At 46.2% G+C, this 22071-nt stretch overlaps 3 protein-coding genes across 5 annotated transcripts in view; 2 read left to right on the top strand and 1 right to left on the bottom strand.

The window, feature by feature from the left end:
* Positions 1-8025, top strand: part of ulk3 (unc-51 like kinase 3) — a 46071-nt gene extending 38046 nt beyond the window's left edge. For all 3 annotated transcript variants that reach the window (XM_041178190.1, XM_041178192.1, XM_041178191.1), the window contains exon 16: positions 7014-8025. In XM_041178190.1, coding sequence (XP_041034124.1) covers positions 7014-7030 — 17 coding nt within the window. In that variant the 3' untranslated portion in view covers positions 7031-8025. The remainder of the gene's footprint in view (positions 1-7013) is intronic.
* Positions 8026-15816: 7791 nt separating this feature from the next.
* fbxo22 (F-box protein 22) overlaps positions 15817-22071 on the top strand; it is a 34605-nt gene continuing 28350 nt past the window's right edge. The window contains exon 1 of the mRNA XM_041178502.1: positions 15817-15850. Within this exon, the coding sequence (XP_041034436.1) occupies positions 15849-15850 (2 nt within the window). The 5' untranslated portion in view covers positions 15817-15848. The remainder of the gene's footprint in view (positions 15851-22071) is intronic.
* LOC121272073 (growth arrest-specific protein 1-like) lies at positions 17872-19798 on the bottom strand. The gene has a single exon (XM_041178503.1). The coding sequence runs from the start codon at positions 19185-19187 to the stop codon at positions 18387-18389; it is 801 nt and encodes a 266-aa protein (XP_041034437.1). The 5' UTR covers positions 19188-19798; the 3' UTR covers positions 17872-18386.

Raw genomic sequence — 22071 nt, 5'->3', positions numbered from 1 at the left:
ATATTCAGTATTAGGGGAGACAGTGGTAATGTCACTGGGCTAGTAATCCGGAGGCCCAGGGTAATGCATTAGCTTCAGATCCCACCGTAGCAGCTGGTGGAATTTAAATTCAATTATTTTTAAAAAAAATCTGGAATTAAACGCTAGTCCCAGTAATGGTGACCACGAAACTATCATCTGGTTCACCACTGTACTTTAGGAAAATAAATCTGCCATTTTTACCTGCTCTGGCCTGCAGACCCACAGTAATGTGGTTGACTTTTAACTGTCCTCATCAGTTCGAGGACATTTGGAGATGGGCAACAAATATTGGTGTAGCCTCCGATCAAAGAATTTTTAAGAATTTCCACATGCCAATATGTCTGCAGTGGGTGCTGCAGACACCAGCGATTCATTGTGAGGAAAACCTTTTTTACCCAGAGGGTGGTGACGGTCTGGAATGCGCTGCCTGGGAGGGTGGTGGAGGCGGGTTGCCTCACATCCTTTAAAAAGTACCTGCATGCGTACTTGGCACCTCATAACATTCAAGGCTATGGGCCAAGTGCTGGTCAATGGGATTAGGTAGGTAGGTCAGGTGTTTCTCATGTGTCAGTGCAGACTCTATAGGCCGAAGGGCCTCTTCTGCACTGTGTGGTTCTGTGATTCACTATCACAGGTGGGCTTTAATCCCTGCTTTTTTTTAACGCAAGTCGTAGCGTGGGCTCTAATTGAAGTAACTGCCGTAGAGAACGCAGCTGCTTGTGGGTTTAAAACCCCCTCTCTTTTCCAGCATCTCCCCACCCCCCCCCCACCAATCCATTCCACCCCTCCCCACCGTCCTCTTTAACATCTGAACCATGTCCGTTCTTAAACCGCTTTGGGTGGGGTGGAGATTGTGTGTACCGTCCACTGCCTGAATTCTGACATTTGTCTCACTCGCAGCTTGAGTGCTCTCAGAACAGTGACGCTTTTGTGCCCAGGACTGAATAATTCTACAATAGCCTGTCTCCCCCACCCCACCACCGCTCTCCGCCCCCATCCCCACTAACCTCCCCCCCCCCCCGCCCCTCAGTTCCCTCACAATGGATGCAGGTGTCAATATGCAAACTTCTGTCAGCCTTCTAAATAAAGAGGGTGCTTATCTTGATTCAGGTGGCACTGTGTGTGTTTCCCCCATTTCCCCAACACACCCACCCCCCATTTATTTTCCTCTCGAGCTTCTGTGACATCAGATTCTTGACTCAGTAGAAGCCGACTCCTGGCTCCAATCCGATTGAGTTAAAGCACAAAGCTGGAGTGTTACTGAGGGGTCCAGGGCACTGAATTAGCTGACGGTGGGGATCAAGTGGCACCTTTACAGAATCTCAGTTGTTACAGCACTGAAGGAGGCCATTCTGCCTGTCGAGTGTGTGCCAGCTCTCCGACCAAACAATGCACCTAATGCCTCTCCCCAGCCTTCCCCCCATAACCCTGCACGTTCTCCCTTTCTAGATAAGAACCCGTTTCCCTCTTGAATGCCTCAGTTGAACTGGCCTCCACCACACCCTCGGGCAGCACGTTCCAGACCCCAACCGCTCGCTGCGCGAGAAAGGGTTTTTCCTCGTGGTGCTGTTGCTTCTTTTGCCAGTTACCCTAAATCTGTGCCTGCTCGATCTCGATCCTTCCACCAGGGGGAGCGGATTTTCCCTGTCTACTCAGTAGGTAGAACTCTCGCCTCAGAGTCGGAAGGTTGAGAGTTCGAGTCCCGCTCTAGAGATATACACCTGTAATCCAGGCTGACATTCCAAGTGCAGCGTTGGCATTCAACTGTAGCTGTCATCGTCTTTCTCAGACAGATATAAAACATCTGATGGCACTATTTCGAAGAAGAGGAGGGGAGTTCTCCTCAGTCCCCTCTCCAATATTTATTCCTCAACCAACGCACGTGATCTGAACATTGCTATTCGAGGGAATCGTACAATGGTTACAGCACAGAAGGAGGCTGTTCGGCCCATCATGTCCATGCCAGCCCTGTGTAAGGGCAACACAGCTAGCCTCACTCCCCTGCCTTTTCCGGGTGGCCCTGAAAATCTTTTCTCTTCAGATGGTTGTCCAATTCCAAGTCACAGTTTAATCTGCCTCCCACCACACTCTCCGGCAGCGCATTCCAGATCCTAACCACTCGCTGGCAGAAAAAATGATTTTCCTCATGTCGCCTCTGGTTCTTTTGCAATCACTTCAAATCGGTGAATCCTAATTCTCGACCCCCCTCCTCCAATGGGGACAGTTTTCCCCCTGTCTACTCCGTTCAGATCCCTCATGATTTTGAATACCTCTATCAAATCTCCCCTCAATCTCTTTTTTCCCTAAAAGAAAGTCACCAGCTTCTCTAATCTATCCCTGTAACAAGTTCCTAATTCCTGGGATTTTGGGTCAACATGATAATGTCCATCGTGAGTCTTGGTGATAGTTGACTGAGGAATTAATATTGGCCAGGAAGAAATTCCCTGCTCTCCCTTTAACAAGTACCTCTTGTTGGAAGGTGAGCCCAGACAGGTATTGTTTTGGTGGAGAGTAAGTGTGCTAAGCTGGTGACACAAAATGCCAGAATCTAGAACACTTCCCAGAATCTAGAACATTCCCAACTTTTACAAAATCCCAGTGAGATTCTATGAAGAGGAGGGTAAGGGGATGGGGAGGAGAAACCAAGCAGCCAATTTGTTGCTATTACATTCAGCACAGCAGCAATAACTCTTGTTTACAAATGTGTAATTACTGTGTCGTGTGACACAGTTTATATTCCCACTGTGCAGGAGGCAAACATTGTAAGCCCTCTCGATTTGCTTGCTCACCGCAGTGTAAACACAGCAGTGGTAACACACAACTGGCAGGAGAGATGCAACGAATAACACAGCAGACGGGAGAGAGAATGGGAGGCCCAAGGAAGTGAGAGGGGTTCATTCCTGGGGCACAGGCAATAAGCTGAAACAATTTTTTTAAAAGGCACACGCTTTTAATATTCCCGATCCTGTGAAGGGATGGGGTGGGCGGAATTGTGTGGGAGCAGTCCACTATGTTGCTGGTTTCAATGAGTGTTGTGTTAATTATGATTTGAACATGCATTAAACCCCCCTGTGCTGCTGTTGTGTTCTGAGGCTGATCCGGAAATCTGCTGTACATTTTCTTTTATTATTTAAGAGGTTTGCTTCAGCCATTGGCACCAGAGAAATGCAGCAGGAAGGAATAGGCCAGGTTAAAAAGGTAATACATGAATTTTCATGTATTGCACCTTTCACAACCTTAGGAAGACCCAGAGTGCCTCACAGCCCATTGCGTACTCTCTTTGATGATTACAGCTACAAAATATTGCAGAAATCTAAAATAGAAACAAAAGCTGCCAGAAATATTCAGCAAATCAGGCAGCATCTGGGGAGACCAAAACAGAGTTAATATTATTGCTGCGAAAAGAGAAATGCTGTTGAAGCTTTTCATCTTGGACTTATCAGGACAGTTAGCAAGAATGCCAATAGTAAATAGTACTAATAGTAAAGGGAACAACAATTTATACTGCATGAGAAGAGAGTGCTGATTTGGTTGGCAAGTGGACTCTGATTGGTAGAGGTGTTGCCATGAAGAATGCACCAAAGAACGGTTAACTGCCAAGCTTTTGTTCAAATTCAGATCAAGCAAGTCAACTCTGGTCAAGGCATTGCCATAGGGAATGAAGTAGGGAATAGCTGTCTTCCAAACTTTTGTTTAATTGAAAAATGCATGGCCATATTCCCACTGTCTGCAAAGGACAGGGCCCTGTGTGTGAATATATGTAGCTTCTGGCATGTGTAAGGGAGCCACACTGCGAGAGTGACCGATAATCTTGAATTGGTCGTCAGTGTTAATTCTCAGCATAATCAGGATTGTTTAGCAAGTGTCGTCCAATCGCAGAATCATATCTAATGTTGGACACCACGTTTTAGTTTTGCAAGCATGTGCTATTTGGGTCCTCGAGTTCTGTACTATCAAACGCCAAAGAGATAATATTTCAGGTTGAAGATCCGAGTAAAAATCGGAGGCAATAATGTAACAAATTGATGGTACACCGGCGACACAGCACTACTCGCAGAATCGGAAGAGGCCCTGCAAAATATCGTGGATCAAATAAGATTCAGAAGTTTAGAATATGGATCGAGGACAAACGCCAAAGAGACAAAAACCATGGTAGTTAGAAGGAATACGTCAGAAGAAACGAGAGTGAAGATTGAAGTGGATGGTGTCACACTCGAGCAAGTAGGTAAGTTTGTCTATTTAGGACGAATGATAACGGAAGATGGCAGATGTGATGCAGAATTTAGAAGGACAGAGATAGCCAGAAGTAATTTTGTGAAGATGAAGGACGTGTTAACAAGAAAACACAAGCTTGTAACGAGGAAAATCTCATAATTCTCTCCACTTTCCTGTTTGTCTCAGAAACCTGGACGATAAATAAAGATCTGTGGATGCAAATAGAGGCCTTTGAAATATAAGATGCATGCTTAAAATTCCACACGCAGACCACAAGACAAATGAAGAGCTGCTTGAAATGGCGAGAGCAGCCACCTCAAAGGTGACATCCAGAGAAGAAAATGTCAGTATTTCAGCCAATTGATCAGAGCTGAAAAGTTGCAGAGATCCCATCTAGAGGGCAAAGTGGAGGGCCGCAGAAAGAGGGGTCAACCTAGGCTGGCAGAAATCACTGAGCGATTGCAGATGAGCTACAGTGGACATGTGAGGATGGCACAAGACAGACAAGTGTGACATACGGCGACAGTAGATCTCCTGGTGGGAGTAGCAACAAGCAGCAGCAGCAGCAGCCCTCTCCTCAGCCCTTTTTGAAGTGCAGCCACTGTTACAGGAAGTGCAGAAGTGCAGTTTCCAGTTTATGCACAGCAAGCTCCCACAAACAGCAATGCAACATGATCATTTTTAGTGATTTTTGGCTGCAGCTTAAATGTTGGCCAGGCCACTGGGGAGAACATCCATGCTCTTCAACATAGTGCAATGGAATCTTTTACACCCAGCTCTAGAGGGCAGGTTTCATATTAATGTCTCGGTCAAAATCAGCACCTCAGACAGTGCAGCACTCCTTCAGTACTACCAGGGCAGGTGCAACCATTACGCAAACTTGGTGGTCACCTAGGGCAACAGAATTTGGGGGGGGGCGCGTGGAGAAGAGGGCAAAAAATTGAACTGAAATTTCATAGAGCTTTAGAATGATATGAGCAATTTTCCTCAAGTACCCGAAGTTTCCACAGATGAATCGGAAACGCTGCAATTTTCTGAAGCAGCTCTTTCCCAGTCCCGCTCACACCACCACCACCCCAACCCCAGCAAACTCATTAAACCTCCAATGACAGCACCCCCATACTTTCCGCACTCATTAATCCACCAATCACAACCTCCCTTTCCACTTTGTGCTTGTTGATCCACCAATCACAGCCTCCCCATCATCTGCATGCTCACTGATCCACCAATCTCAGCCTCCCCATCATCTGCATGCTCACTGATCCACCAATCTCAGCCTCCCCATCATCTGCATGCTCACTGATCCACCAATCTCAGCCTCCCCATCATCTGCATGCTCACTGATCCACCAATCATGGCCTTCCCCTCACCTCAGTGCTCACTGATCCACTAACTAAAACCTCCCCTTCCCTCCGTGCTTGCTGATCAGCCAATCAAAACCTTCCCTTCCTCTCCACACTTGCTGACCCACCAATGACACACTTTAGCTTCTCCTTTACCCGCTCCGCACTCATCCCAGTTGCTCACTGAACTCTGAAACCCAGCATCCCGTTTCGCTCTGCATGCTCACTGACCATCCAATCACAGCTTTCCCTTTCCTTGCGCGCCCCCCCCCCCCACCCCCCACACATGCTGACTGATTCTCCGATCAGTTTCCCGCCACTCGTGCCAGTTACTGCCCATTTCAACTAATCAGAAGGCTCCTGGGTGATCTCGTGGTGATGCTGGTCTCTCGAGAGGTGTGGGAGTGCGTGGAGCTAGTGAGTGGCGCCCCAAGTGAACATGGTGCAGCAGAGCAGTGAGAGGCTCAGACCAGATGAGGGGGAGGCCATGATTGATGGATCAGTGAGCATGCATTTGATGGGGAGGCCGTGATTGGTGGATTAGTGAGCATGCAGATGAGGGGCAGGCCGTGATTGGCGGATCAGTGACAGATTGCGGACAATGTGAGTTTGACCATTTTTAGCGGCTGTGAGTGGGACTGACAGGGAACAAGTGTTAGCACCATTTTACTGTACTTGTTTTCAAAAGTTAATGGGGTGTGGGGTTGGTGTCACAAGGCTGAAGATTTGCCTTGGTAGCATAATACTCTTGCACCAGCCTTGAGTACTACAGTGGAAAGTTCAACGGAGACTTTTTGCTGAACTCACATTCTTCTGACTCAGGAGGTGAGAATGCAACCACACTGAACCTTCCGACCTCTGAAATCTCCTCCAGCCCCACAACCCTCCAAGATCTCTCCGCTCTCCCAATTCTGGCCTCTCGCACATCCCCCACCCCCCCACCCCCAATTTTAACTGTTCCACCATTGGCGGCCATGCCTTCAGCTGCCTGAGACCCTAAGCTCCTGAATTCCTTCCTTCCTTCAGCTTCCCCCTTTTGTCTCTCCTTTTTAAGTTGCTCCCTCCAACCAACTCCTTTGGCTATGCTTTTGGTCATCACTGTGGCTGGGTGTCAGGTTTAGCTTAATGACTCTCCTCTGAAGTGACTCGGGACATTTTTGTGACATTGAAGGTGCTATATAAATGCAAGCTGTTTTTGTTGTTGTAGAAGATGATTCCTCCCGATTTCCAAACGTTACTAACAGCCACCATTCCCGGGAGGGGAATCTGAAATACATTGCAGAAAAAAAGAGACATGCTGTCCAAGCTTTTTGTCTTGCTCTCATCAGGACAGATGCAAGAATGCCAAATTTCAAAGGGAGCAACAATTTATATTACCTCGCGACTGTCTGTATTTTAAGTATAATTTTATTCCATTTTTAATTTATGTTACAGATTGCTCACTCCAGTGATCACAAATGCATTAAATACACACCTTGGTGCTGACGTCTTTCGAACCTTCCCTGGGCTAACTCAAACCAATCCTGGACACAACTCTAGGAGTGTTAATCCCAGCCTCCTGAAGCAATGACAAGTACCGGAAATCAAACTGGTACAAGGGTCTTTTGTAAAACAGTTTTACATTTGCACTTTTTTTTTTCAAAAATCACAAACTTTGAAGCTTAATTTTTCACAGGTAAGGGGTCATATATTTGCCACTTAACTGATAAGAGGAAGCAGACCTGTTTAATTTTGTCCTAAATTGGGCTTTTGAATTTGGAAATGTTCACTGCTGCAGTCAAATCATCCCGTTTCATTTTACGCGTGCTACGAGTCGCGTGATTGGTTGCAGCAATGGCGAATAGCAACTGATCATCAGAACAAGGGGCGAAGCAAGTTAAAGAAGGCAAGAACCTACATATCGATGATGCTGTGCATGGCTGCTGGAGATCCCAAGCCACTTTTCTGAAATGTGATCAATGTTGTGAGGTTACAACCAATTTCCTCTCAGCTAAGTTGCTGGCTAAATTCTTTGGACACACAAGAAAGAGCACCAAACTTTTAAAAAAAAAAGTATCCTTTCAAATGTGCTCGGTTCTAACATTTATTTTGCAAACCACCTGTTAATGTAATGTCTGTTTTTCTTTTAATTTCATTTGCCTATTTTGGGCTTGCTTGCTTTTTCTGTCAGTGCCTGAGTTCCCAGATTGGTGGGGGGGGTGGGGTGCGGTGTGGAGGAGGTTGCTGTTTGAAGAGGTCTCAAGCAGCAACTACCCACCTCCGAATGTCAGTCCAACCCTCCACAGCCGCCCTCCCTTCCGCCTCGTTATTTACTATGAATTCCTTCGACAGCATCTTCCAAACCCACGACCACTACCACCTAGAAGGACAAGGGCAGCAGGTAGGTGGGGACACCACCACTTGGAAGATCGCCCTCCCAGCCACTCACCATCCTGACTTGGAAATATATCGGCCGTTCCTTCACTGTCGCTGGGTTAAAATCCCGGAACTCCCTCCCTAACAGCACTGTGGGTGTACCGACACCACAGGGACTGCAGCGGCTCAAGAAGGCAGCTCACCACCACCTTCTCAAGGGCAATAAAAATGCTGGCCCAGCCAGTGAAGCCCACACCCTGTGATTGAATAATAAAAAAAAAATTGCTGGTGTGTCCCAGCAATCCCTCGCTGGGGGAGGGGCACCTGCTGGAGCCCTGAGGATACCGTGGGTTGAAGGAAAGTGTAGCTGGGAATCGATGGGAATTCCGCTCCAAGGAGCGCTCATGAACCGAGGAGACCAGTGACTGCTCGACATGAATGAAGCCTGAAATGTACTTGATTGTAGGGCAGATAGCAGGCAGGAACACAAACCCACTGGTCCTTGCAACCTATCCCACACCATTGATACATTCAGTCCGCACCCCACCTGAATCCACGTGGTCTCAGAGGGGTGATAAAAATGGTTTAAAAACCCAGGGGGATAAACCTGCAAATCTCACCAACCCCCTTTTAGGCGATCGGGACTAGTGCAGGAGACCAATCTGCTCCTGATCACCAAAACCAGGTACCTACCTCCTGCAAGTATGCAGCTGTATGTTCAATGGAGGAGGCCATTCAGCCCCTCGAACCTGTTCAGCCACTCAATCAAATCACGGCCGCTCTGGGAGCTTTTCTTTAATGATGTAATATATTGTGGTACCTTCACCAATACCATTTTCACCCACCTGCCCAGCAGGTCCCAGTCACCTCAAATGCACTTAACTCACTCCGCACCTCAAGAGTGGAGAGGGACGTACAGCAGAGCCTGAGTTTTCATCGTTCAATACTCTGTTTCATCTGTCAGCCTCTCCCCTTCCCACACCACCCGTGGAGCGAGCTTGGGATCCTTGCTTTATGGAAGGACATGCGGAGTGGGGTTCTCTGTTCAGTTTATTTGGGTCTGTTTCTCAGTTGGAACCAGTACTTTCAAAGCCAAAGTGATGAACTCCAATAGCACGTGAAACGCCCTCTGAAACTGAACCAAGTTGAATTGCAGTAACCAAGTGGTTAAGGATTTCAAACTTGCAAGTAAGTTAATATGACCTCTTGCAAGCAGAATGTTGTTTAGCCTTTTAAGTTGTTCTGTACAGTTTGTGTTTTTAAAAAAAAACGTTTTCATGTCAGCTTATACATTTCATTTTTTTCTGTTACTGACTCCAATCATGTCAGTGCTCTGTGTAGTTTCACCTGTCTCATCCCTGCCTTGTTAAAAAAAATAATTCAAATGCTGATGCAACAGTTTTGTCTTGCAATAATTTATTTTTAAAAATGAAGTTTAAAGTGAGTATGTTTGTCTAATAACCTAACTGAGGTTTGAGATTATCAAATAAAGTTGTGTTTATCTCCTTCTCCTTTAATGTATCTGTGCTGTTCGCTTCAACTATTCCACATGGTAGCTAGTGAGTTCCACATTCTCCCCTCTCTGGGTGAAGGAATTTCTCCTGATTTCCTTACTGGATTTATTAGTTGACCGTCTTATATCGATGGCCACTAGTTTTCGGTTCTCCCACAACTAGAAATGCCCCATCTACATCCCTGCAATCCCTTATCCAATTTACATTTTATAGTATCGGCAGAGAAGAAAAGAGTTGACGTTTCGAGTCCTCATGACCCTTCGACAGAACTTGAGTGAGTCCAAGAAAGGGGTGAAATATAAGTTGGTTTAAGGTGTGGGGGGGGTGGGTTTGGGTGGGGGGAGAGAGAGAGAAGTGGAGGGGGTTGGTGTGGTTGTAGGGACAAACAAGCAGTAATAGAAGCAGATCATCAAAAGACGTCACAAACAACAGAACAAAAGAACACATAGGTGTTAAAGTTGGTGATATTATCTAAATGAATGTGCTAATTAAGAATGGATGGTATAGCTCTAGTGGGGGTGGGGGGAGCATAAAAGATTTTAAAATATTTTAAAATAATGGAAATAGGTGGGAAAAGAAAAATCTATATAATTTATTGGAAAAAACAAAAGGAAGGGGGAAAACAGAAAGTGGGTGGGGATGGAGGAGGGAGCTCAAGACCTAAAGTTGTTGAATTCAATATTCAGTCCGGAAGGCTGTAAAGTGCCTAGTCAGAAGATGAGGTGTTGTTCCTCCAGTTTGCGTTGGGCTTTACTGGAACAATGCAGCAAGCCAAGGACAGACATGTGGGCAAGAGAGCAGGGTGGAGTGTTAAAATGGCAAGCGACATTTTAACACTCCACCCTGCTCTCTTGCCCACATGTCTGTCCTTGGCTTGCTGCATTGTTCCAGTGAAGCCCAACACAAACTGGAGGAACAACACCTCATCTTCCGACTCGGCACTTTACAGCCTTCCGGACTAAATATTGAATTCAACAACTTTAGGTCTTGAGCTCCCTCCTCCATCCCCACCCCCTTTCTGTTTTCCCCCTTCCTTTTGTTTTTTCCAATAAATTATATAGATTTTTCTTTTCCCACCTATTTCCATTATTTTAAAATATTTTAAAATCTTTTATGCTCCCCCCACCCCCACTAGAGCTATACCATCCATTCCTAATTAGCACATTCGTTTAGATAATATCACCAACTTTAACACCTATGTGTTCTTTTGTTCTGTTGTTTGTAACATCTTTTGATGATCTGCTTCTATCACTGCTTGTTTGTCCCTACAACCACACCACCCTCCTCCACTTCTCTCTCTCTCACACACCCGCTCACTCCTCCCCCCCCCCCCCCCCTCCCCACACCTTAAACCAGCTTATATTTCAACTCTTTCTTGGACTCGAACTCAAGTTCTGTAGAAGGGTCATGAGGACTCGAAACGTCAATTCTTTTCTTCTCCGCCAATGCTGCCAGACCTGCTGAGTTTTTCCAGGTAATTCTGTTTTTGTTTTGGATTTCCAGCATCCGCAGTTTTTTTGTTTTTATTACATTTTACAGTCCCCAGGCACCAGTCAGAAATCTAGGTGGCAATCCCAAATTGAAATCTGAACCAATTCAGAATTTAACTCCAGACAGAAGATCGATGAAATTGCCTCATTATCCACACTGCCTTTTCGAAATCAAACTGTTAGAAATAATTGTGACCTGTAATTTCGATGTTTCTCTTGCCTGCTGCTGGTATTGGATTCTGGCTTTCTTTCAAGCTTGGGAATTATTTTGTGTTTTTTTTTAATTTGCTGATGATGTAGTTGAAAGAAACAGGTGAAGGGAGGTTACAGAGCTCAACAATGTGCGGGGATTGAGAACTGAATTAACATCAGTAAAGATCTGGTCATTAATTCTGAATGCTTCAGTAATCTTGTCTTACCAGCGTGTGTGTTAGTGTGTGTGTACCCATGCATGTATGTGCGTGTGTTTCTGCATGTGTATGTATATGTGTGCATGTGTGTGTTTGTGTATATATGTATGTATATGTGCATGTGTGTGTTCACTCAACTCCCATGCACAGCTGGCTCAGGAACTTGTGTCCGTCCAGTTCCCTGATTCTTTTCCTCTCTCCACCCCCTCTCTTTCCCCCTACTTTGTGGAAGGCTCTGACCTGTTTATGCCACTGCCCCCTCCCCCCATCTCCAGCAGTGCAGTTTAGATTGAAAAGCTGACAAGTGTGAGCTTAAACTGCATGTAGTCTTAACATTCTGGGCACAATGTCGCAGCTTTCAGTTTATTTCTATTGCTGGTTCAACAGAAAGCAGATTTAATGGTTCCTTCAGCTGCCTGGACTCTAAGCTCTGGAATTCCCTCCCAAAACTCCTCCGCCTCTCTCTCTCCTTCCTTAAGACACGCTCCTTAAAATCGGCCTTTTTGTCCAAGCACTCAGCCACCCATCCTAATATCCCCTGATGTGGCTCAATGTTAAATTTACACCTCTGGCGTGTTTCACTACATTAGAGGCCTTGTATAACTAGAAGTTTATTTTTTCCAAACTGGAATGAATTATGGTGGTGACTGCAGAGTAGAGGAGTCGATGATTAACTCCTGCAATTATTAAATAGTGAAAAAAAGATCTGATTTTTATGTTTTAATTTTCCTGGATAGGGTTGGCCAACTTGGCAGAAAGGTTGTCAGCCAGAGGATATCCACTTTCCCCAGTTCAAAGGTCAAGCCAGGAAATGCACAGACCCCTAGGCCCAAGACAGATGAGTGATGGTGAGAAAAGGAGGCTGCCCTCAGATGTGCCTGGCTGACCTTGAAATGATTGGTAGTGGGCTGGGGGTCACATTCTAAAAACTCCCAGAGATTTAAGCAGAGTAAAATGCTTAATAATATACATTTGTGAAATCTAGAACCAAGTGAAAACATAATTATTTGATCAATTGTTATTTGAACTTATCCGGCTGTGGAGTTCTCTTCCCCAGAGAGCACTGAAGACTGGGTCATTGAATTTATTCAAGGCTGAGTTATATAGATTTTTGATAGACAAGGGAGTTGAGGGTTGTGGGGGGAGGGGGGTGCAGACAGGAAAGTGGAGGCCACAACCAGAGCAGCCATGGTCTCATTGAATGGTGGAGGAGCCTCGAAGGGCTGCCCCTAAGTCCTATGTTCCTATGTTGACAGTATCCAGGCTGACACGCCCAGTGTAGTCCTGCAGAGAGTGCTGCATTGTCAGAGGTGCCGCATCTCAAACGAGATGTTAAATCGAAGCGCCATTGCCCCCTCAAGTCGCTATAAAAGATCACATGCCCACTATTTCAAAGAAGATGGTGGGGGAGGGGGGATGCTCCCCAGTGTCCTGGGCCAAGTTTGTCCCCTCAACCCACATCAATGAAACAGATTATCTGTTGTGGGATCCTGCTGTGCATAAATTAACAGCTGCATTTCCTACATTGCAATAGTGGCAGCACTTCAAAAGTACTTCATTGGGCGTAAAGCATTTTGGGATGTCCTTTGCTTGTGAAAGGTGTTGTACAACTGCACAGCTTTCTCTCACCAGTGGTCTGCAAAGAGCAATTAAGTTGCGGCAAATTTACTTTGTACTGAGGGTATTTAATTTTTTGTAATTCCCGGATTAAATCTGGAAAAACACAACATTCCAATCAGCACCTGTGGAGCTCCCCATGGATCTGTGTGCAGGGTGTGTGGGATAGAGTTACCAACCCTCAAGTATTGCTCTGGAGTCTCCTGGAATTCCAGATTGATTTCCAGGACAAGGCTAGAAAAATCAGAGGCCAATAACAAATGGTACATTTTAATCATTTGTTATGAACACTTAATTAGTTCCAAAAATTTGGGCATCACTGGCAAGGCCAGTATTTGTTGCCCATCCATAATTGCCCTTGAAGTAGCTTACCAGACCATTCCAGAGGGCAGTTAAGATTCAACCACATCGTTGTGTCACATGTAGGGCAGAAGGTAAGGACAGCAGATTTCCCTCCCTAAAGGACGTTAGTGAACCAGATGGGCTTTTATAACAATCAATGGTAGCTTCTGATAACTAGCTTTCAATTCCAGATTTGTTTAATTTAAATTCTGCTGTGGTGGGATTTGAACCCATACCCCCCCCCCCCCCCCGTGGATTAACCTGGACCTCTGGATTACTAGTCTAATGACATTACGACCAAGCCACCATCTGCCCTTGGCACTAAGGGAATTTGACTGGGTGGGGCAGTTGGAGATGGGGAGATCATGAGCAACCTCCAGGAATTGATCCAATAGATCCAGAGTTGGTAACCATGACTTTGGCAGGACACATTGCTGCTTGGTGACATCTTCTGCTTTCATTTTGAACTCACACATTGCTCGTTCCATTAAAATCCTTTTTTTTTAAAAAAAAGGCTTCTACTGCTCTACTCTAGATTATAAATTTTAACCACTTGCCACTTTGCTATTGGCACGTCTGCTGTTTCTTATAGTTTGCTTTCCCCTTCCCTTTGTCATGGAATCTTACAACACAGGAGGCCATTCAGCCCATCGTGCCTGTGCCAGCTCTTTGAAAGAGCTATCCAATTAGCCCCCGCCTCCCCTGCTCTTTTTATTGAGTATTCCATTTTGAAAGTTATTATTGAATTTACTTCCGCCAGATCATAATAACTTGCTTGCATTAAAAACTCATCTCCCCTCCCTGTTTTTCTTCTGCTAATTACTGTTTCTACCTATCCACTCAAAACACTGTATTTCCTTATCCTATTAATAAGCCCCCACCCCCCCCCCCCCCTCATGCAATGTGGGCATCCCTAATTGCCATTGAGCTCGATGACTTGCCGGGCCGGTGGAGAGGGGCAGGTAAGGGTCAGGTCTGGAGCCCAGACCCGGTGAGAGGGCAGCAGATTTCCTGCAGCAGCGAGCCAGGTGGGTTTTTACAACAATCGACGATAGTTTCATGATGACTGAGACGAGTTTATTAATCCCAGGTCATTAATTCAATTTAAGTCCTACCAGCCGCCGCGGTGGGGTTTGAACCCTCCTTGTCCCCAGAGCATTAGACTGGGCCTCGGGTTGACGAGTTATTACCACTGCACGACCGTTTTATCGCTCTCAGCAGTACCATTCCCCGGCGGAAATTTTCTCGCCACGTTTGCTGATTGACCTGTTCCTATGTGTCTCCGCTTCTTATTTGTGATGAATGTTTTAAATCTCCATAGGTTTTTTTTATATATATATATTTACTTATATTTGAAAACTGGGTCCCTTTCGCTGTTAGCACTGCTTCTTTTTCAACACCTTATCTTATGAAACGGGTTCCAAAGTGAATCTGTCTGTACAGCTCTCCCAACCAATATACCCCGGGTCAATATCAGCCCCCACCATGTGAAGCGCGAGTGAGTTCCAACCCACGTCCCCCAACCCCAAAACCCAACCCAACGATACATTTTTACACATGAAACAATAAGGTTTAGCCCTGTGGGAGGGGAGGTCGGGGTTTAGAAGTTTCGAGAGCTGCTGCTGCCAGGGAGATGTCGATGAACAGGCACTGTTTAGCCAGGCTAATCTAAATCACAAAGCATGAAGCCACTTGACATTTGAATGGCCTGGATCCCTCCTCTAGAAATAGTCTGACCCATTATCTGAAGGAGTCATTTGAAGTGTTTAATCAATTCCTGCACTTTTTTTCAGAGACCAAACTGTTTAGATTGGGCACGTCGAGTTCATAATGACAACGTTACTGATCCCCACCCCACACCACCCCCGCCACCCCAATCCAGTTTGACTATCTGTGATGCATCCACACGTGTGGGCCTGATGTAGATATTCTCAGTTACAGCAGATAGCTTCAATTAAAGTCTCTGAACACTCAACACTGCGCTGGTGTCCATTTTAATTGAACCCCTTTCCCCACCCGTCCCCAAGCGTTGATTGCTCTGTCAGTTTTTAGAAATTCAAATTAGTTTTGTGTGCATAATTAGTAAAATGATAGGATACATGTAGCATTGTTTTTCTTGTTTTGGTTGCTTTTGTCCTCGTTTTAATTTCCCTATCCTGTATTTAGAGTTCCAATCTATTAACTGTAATATAAAACGCTGATTGCAGAGCGCTGCAGAGCATCGAAACCCCCAGGGTACAAAGAATTTTGGATTAAGTTCTGGTTGCAAAGAGGGTATTCAATCTTTTGAGGTCGAATCTCCTCCAGTCTCTGCCAATACTGCGTCAGCCTGGGCTCCCGTCAGCATCAACCGCTCCAACCCCAAATAATGCATTTTTTTCACAGAACTTTAAACAGAGAGGAGAACCAACTTGTAGGCTAAAATAGAAAGGAATCCTCAAGCCTTGAACTAAACAACGCGAAAAATGCAGGGATACACAGCTGTTCAATTCCAGTTTAAAATCCAGGAAAATCGTCCGTGAAGTTTGAGGGGAATGTTAAATGTAAGAAAATCTCGTCAAACCCTTGTTTATTTTGTAATTTAACACTCAAGAATTTCAGCAGTGCTCGTTTAATCTATTTAAAAATTAGTTTAAAAAATGTTGGGTTGGACTGCTGGTAGAATTCAACTTCAGGATCTGTAAGGAACACTTCGATTGAAAGTGAAATCCCTCGGGGGGGGGCGGGGGGAGGGTGGTTTTAAGAATTTGAATCTTCTAACATTGGAGCTGCGAGTAATTTAATGACGGTTTAATCCGCGTATCCGCTGCTGTGTATTAAACAGACATCTTCACTATTTTCGGGGAACTTTTAAAACTTCCAGATTGCGAATGATGGCAGCGAATATTGGTTGATGTGTAAACGCCGCCACGTTTTTTTATATATACACTTCCATAAATGAAACGAGACCAAAAGAAACTGCGAGTTAATGCCTCAGTAAGTGGCTGTAAAATGTAATAGCAAACAGATTGTTCTGGGAACATAATTCCAGAGGGACAGAAAGAGCTCAGACCTTTCTCTCTCTGTTGGGCACGGAGTCCCCTGTGTTTTAACCGACCTCCCCCCACTGTAGTGTTCAGTCCTATTGAGAACATCGCTCCCCTGCACCAATGAATGGCTCATTGTATCCCAGTCCCAAACTCTCTTTCCAACAAATTCCTGTGTGTTTCACTTTCGAATTGTTTATGTAACTTGGTGCAGTTTCTGCACTCACTGGCGCTCGGGGAAGAGTTCACTGGGAGTCAAATATGTCCAGATGGTCCCACTCTGCCAGTGTAAACTTTCTCCTCGCTGTTTAATAAACAGCATCGCACTACAACACATCCTACACCCTGCACGCTTCGGAGCTCAGAACTGTTTATTTGAATATTTGGATAATGAAGCGAAAAGCGTAATGTAAATAGAATTACAAGAGAGAAAAAAAATAGCACCCAAAGCGGGAATGGTTTTCTTTTGTTGAGGAGGCGGGGGGGGGGGGGGGGGGGGGGGGGGGGGGTTGGTGTCGATGGGCGAATTTTAACCAAAGCGGTGTATGCAATGGAAGACAAATGACTTTTAAACAATTATATACAGGACTTTAACATTAAAGTAGAATCCACTGTATTTCAGAGATATAGGTGCGAAAACGGATGCTCAGCCAAGAGGAGTGGGATTTTCAAGAGCGAGAAAGAGGTTTGTGGGTTTTTTAAGAGGGGAGCGAGTTTAAGAGGTGGTGGTTAATGTCACTGGGCTAATACTTAGTGACCTAGGCTAATGCTCTGGGGTTGTGGGTTCAAATCTCACCGTGGCATGAATCCATGGAATTTAATTTCGGATTGTCCATTTAAAAGAAAACATCTGGAGTTCCTATCCTTCTGTCTCTCGAGTGTGCCACTCGAATTGGAGGTAGCCTAGGCCACAAAGGGTTGAAGAGTGAGGATGTTGAGGAACAAGGACCGGGGTGGGATCTGGGATCTCGATGGAATCGTTTCAAACACAGTTTGTGGTGGGGTGGGTGTCTGGAGTCCAGAAAAGGTACGAGGTATTCCCAGAGGCTGAGGTAAGGGAGGAAGGACAAACCTCTGCAACCTCCAATTCTAATCGACTCAGTTTGCACATCGCAGAGCTGGGCCCACACGCCCCAATTTTTTTAAAATAAAAATTATTTCATGGGATGTGGGCCAGGTCAGCAATTGTCGCTCACTGAGTGGCTTTGCCAATCCATTTCAGAGGGCAGTTAAGAGTCAAGAGGCCCTGGTGATGGGGAAGATTATGGGATGTGAAACAAGGCACCCAGTTGGGGAACAGACTGAGGGAGGAAGTGCAGTGGAATCAGTAACGAGGGGAGCAGAGTTTGCAGCGAGAGGCCTAAAGCGAAGAAGTCAAGACACGACCCGGACCGAGTGTCAGACGTGCAGACTGGCAACAGAGCAATGGAGGGGGTGGTTGGGGGGTGAGCGAGAAGGGGGCGATACAGGACTGGGTTCGAACCCCAGAAAACACTGGCAAAAACAGAACTGTGCAAACCAAATGCCAAACTGTTACCTGAATTTATTTCAAAAACGTATTAGTTGCAAATTCATAAATAGTGTCAAAAAGATCTCCATCTTTATACAAAAAGTCTTCGAGAAGTTGCACATCTTAAAAAGTCGAGTGGTCCAACTTTTCGCAGTTGTGGGTCCCATTGTCAATATTTATTTTAAAGACCAATTGAACCATTGGAAACATTTGTACACGCAGTTTCTTGTGTTTTATTGGGATTAAATCGAGCCAAGTCCCAAGATGGTTCGATGAGTTATTTACAGACGCCCTGTTTTATGCTTGTGAGTTTTAAAAATCGATTTACCAGTCCGAGGTGTGTATGTGAGAGGGGGGCGTTGGTCTCTGATAGCCCAAGTTAATTTGACCTGACAGGACCAGGCCAGCTTCAGTATTTGAAGTGTTTGTGTTTTGTAAACACTTCAGGCGCACAGTGCCCGCACAGACAAATAGTAAGAGAGGAGGAGGAGGGGGGGAGATTGACAAAAACACAAACCTGCAAAGAATTGTTTGCACAAAGTATTATGAAAACCACAAGCTCAGGAGAGGGAGGAGGAGGAGGAGGGAACACCACGTGTGTGCCCACAGCCCTGCACAGAGATTCAACGGCGCGTCCATCCCGTCTGCAATTTCTGGCCTTAAATCCGTTTTGTTCATTTCGTAATCGTCGTATTCGTAATTCTCCTCGGAGTCCGGTGTGGCCGTAAAAAGCGAGTGACTGCTGATGGAGCAGAATCTCTCCATGTTCTCCTTCACCACCTCGCAGAACGGTCTCTCCACCCCGTCACAGACGCATGTGTTGAGCAGGACCCCATTGGGGATGGTCAGCAGGTACTGGATGGTGCTCTTGCAGACGGCGGTGCACCTCCTGCCGTTGAAGAGCTGCCCGCAGTTGGACAGGTAGTCCTTCATGGCGCCGTGGCACACCGACTCCTCCTCGCAACGCTGCCGGGCTTCGGTGCAGCCCAGGTCGGCCGCGTCCGGCGACTGGCCCCGGTACCTCCTGGGCATGCAAGGCTCGATGGCTCGTTTGGCCCGCCTGCATTGCACGTCCTGGTCGCAGTCACAGTTCTCCAGGTCCGGCCCGTTCTGGGTCTGGTTGAGTTTGACCAGGGCGCCGATGCAGTGGCTGGGACACTGCCTTCTCAGTCCTCTCAGGAAAGGCTCGCAGGCAGCAGTATACTGACCGTAAGCCCACTTGCAATCCTTTTCCTCCTGACAGCGTAGCAGAACCTGCCAGCAAACGGGCTGAGCCCCGGCCACCGAGCTAAGACAAGCGAAGATCGCCAGGGAATACCAGCTCAGTCTGACCCGTCGGACCATTCTTCAAGAGCCTTGTTTAAAGCGATCGGATGGAATACATCCTGGAGAAACCTCCGCAATTTGCCAGCGCTTGTGCCTTACAAAGCCCCCTCTCAGTTGCATAACAGCGAGTTTTAGTGCACCGATTTAAACCTTCTCCCACCCTCCTCCTCCTCCTCCTCCCAAATCCCCCCGGTGCTTGTGCTCAAGCCAGAAGTGGGGGGAGAAAAACAGTCTTCAAAAAATAAGTTTCTAAAGTTCCTGACTTGTGTCCGCGGAGAATTCTCTCCAGGATATCCATTCAACAGGCGGCCTCCGAGCTGAAGTTAATGTCTTTTCCTCGCTACTCGCCTTTGTCCAGAATCCTTGGAATTGTAGCTCACACAGAACCAGAAATTTGCCGCGGTTTTCCTTTTTGAGAGATGCAAATTGTCAAAGCACTTTTTTTTCCCACAGCCCCCTCTCTCTTTCTCTCTCTCTCTCTTTCTCTCTCGCCCTCTTTCTTTATCTCTCTCTCTCTCTCTCTCTCGCCCTCTTTCTCTCTCTGTCTCTCTCTAAAGTCCCTGTATCTTTGCTCCAGTGTTCCACATCACGCTTTGATTTAACAAGCTCAACTCTTGCTCAATCTTCCCCCTCCCTCTCTCCCCGCAAACTGGGGGATGGGGTAGAAAGAGAGAGAGAGAAATCTTATTTTTCCATCCTCAATAGGGGATTGGTCGATTTTTTTTTTTGGCATTGTGCAGCCAAAGATTCATCTCCATAGTGACATAATTTTTTTCGGCAAGCCAGCACGTCACATACTGGATCAAATGTTTATATAAATTTATTTTAAAAAGCAACATGTGTGGTCTTAACATTTTTTTAAGAAAAGGAAGTTGTGAACCAGTAGGGGGAGCAAAATGTAGGACCAGGAATGAAGAATGTTCTGTCCTCACACCGTGCAGTTCTCACTTAGAAATTTCCTGCCCTCCCCTCATAAAAAAAACTAATGTCACTGTAACTCAAGCAAACTTTGGGGTCACCAGTTAAGAGTTGCTAAGAGATTCAGTTGCCAGTAAGAGATTTCCCTCCACAGCCTCCAACCCCATAGTCCTCAAACCCACTTCTAACTGGACGTGGAGAGATGTTTCCTTTTGTGGAAGAATCTAGAACTAGGGGTCACTGTTTAAAAATAAGGGGTCACTCATTTAGGACAGAGATGAGGAGAATTTTTTTCTCTCAGAGGGTTGTGAGTCTTTGGAACTCTCTTCCTCGAAAGGCGGTGGAAGCAGAGTCTTTGAATATTTTTAAGGCAGGGCTAGATAGATTCTTGATTAACAAGGGGGTGAAAGGTTATCAGGGGTAGGCAGGAATGTTGGGTTGAGGTTTCCTTCAGATCGGCCATGCTCTTGTTGAATGGTGGAGCATGTTGAAGGGACAGAATGGCCTACTCCTGCTCCTAATTCATGTGTTCATACCTCCTTCCCAAAGTACACAAACAGGACTATCCTGGTAGACCGATCTGTAGACCAGCCTGTTCCTGCCCCACAGAACTCGTTTCTTCCAATCTTGACTCTATATTCTCTCCACTCATCCAGTCTCTTCCCACTAACATTCGTAATTCCTCTAATGCCCAATGTCATTTTAACAATTTCCAGTTTCCTATGCCTAACCACCTTCTCTTCACCATGGATATCCAATCCCTCTACACCTCCATCCCCCACCAGGATGGTCTGAGGGCTCTCTGCTTCTTCCTTGAACAGAGGCCTGAACAATCACCATCCACCACCACTCTCCTCCGCCTGGCTGAACTTGTTCTCTCGCTGAACAATTTCTCCTTAAACTTGTCTCACTTCCTCCAAATAAAAGATGTGGCTATGGGTACCCACATGGGCCACAGTTATGCCTGTCTTTTTGTGGGGTTTGTGGAACATTCCTTGTCCCAGTCCTACTCAGGCCCCCTCCCACAACTCTTTCTTTGGTACGTCGATGGCCACTTCATGCACTCATCTGGATCTGGAAAATATTATCGATTTTGCTTCCACTTTCTACCCCTCTCTCATCTTCACATAGTCCATCGCCAGTACTTCCCTTCCCCTTTCCTGACTTCCCTGTCTCCATTTCTGGTGGTAGACTGTCCACCAATATTCATTAAAAGCCCACCGACTCCCACAGCTACCTCAACTACAGCTTCTCACACCCTGCTCCCTGTAAGGACTCCATCCCATTCTCCCAGTTTCTCTGCCTCCGTTGCATCTGTTTCAGTGATGTCACTTTCCAAAAGAGCACACCTGACATGTCTTTCTTTTTTCTGAGCCGATTTTCCACCCCCCCCCCCCTCACTATGGTGACAGCGCTTGCAACCCCCATTTCCCGCACTTCTGACCTCACTCCTTCCCCTCCCTCCCAGAATCATGATAGGGTCCCCTCGTCCTTACTTCTCACCCCACCAGTCTCCACATTCAAAGGATCTTTCTTCACTATTTCCACCAACTCCAGCATGATGGCACCACTAACACATCTTCCCCTCACCTCCCCTGTCAGCATTCCATCGGGACCGTTCCCTCCAGGACACTCTGGTCCACATCTTATTGTCTATCTTTATCAACCCCAATACCTCATCCCCTCTCACAGCATCTTCCATGCAATCACAGATGTAACAGCTGCCCCTTTACCTCCTCCCTCCATACCATCCAAGGCCGCAAATACTCCTTTTAAATGAAGCAGTGCTTCACTCGCACGTCTTTCAATTTAGTCCATTGCATTAGCTGCTCACAATGTGGTCTCCTCTTCACTGGAGAGGTTAAACGTAGACTGGGTGACCGCTTTGCAGAACACCTTCGCTCAGTCCGTAAGCATGACCCCAACCTTCCTGTTACTCACCAGTTCAACACACCATCCTGCTCTCATGTCCACATGTCCATCC

This window comes from Carcharodon carcharias, chromosome 32 (genome assembly GCF_017639515.1).
Source record: "Carcharodon carcharias isolate sCarCar2 chromosome 32, sCarCar2.pri, whole genome shotgun sequence".
NCBI lineage: Eukaryota > Metazoa > Chordata > Chondrichthyes > Lamniformes > Lamnidae > Carcharodon > Carcharodon carcharias.
Note: the sequence above shows the minus strand (reverse complement) of the source record. Positions and strands in the feature narration are given on the sequence as shown.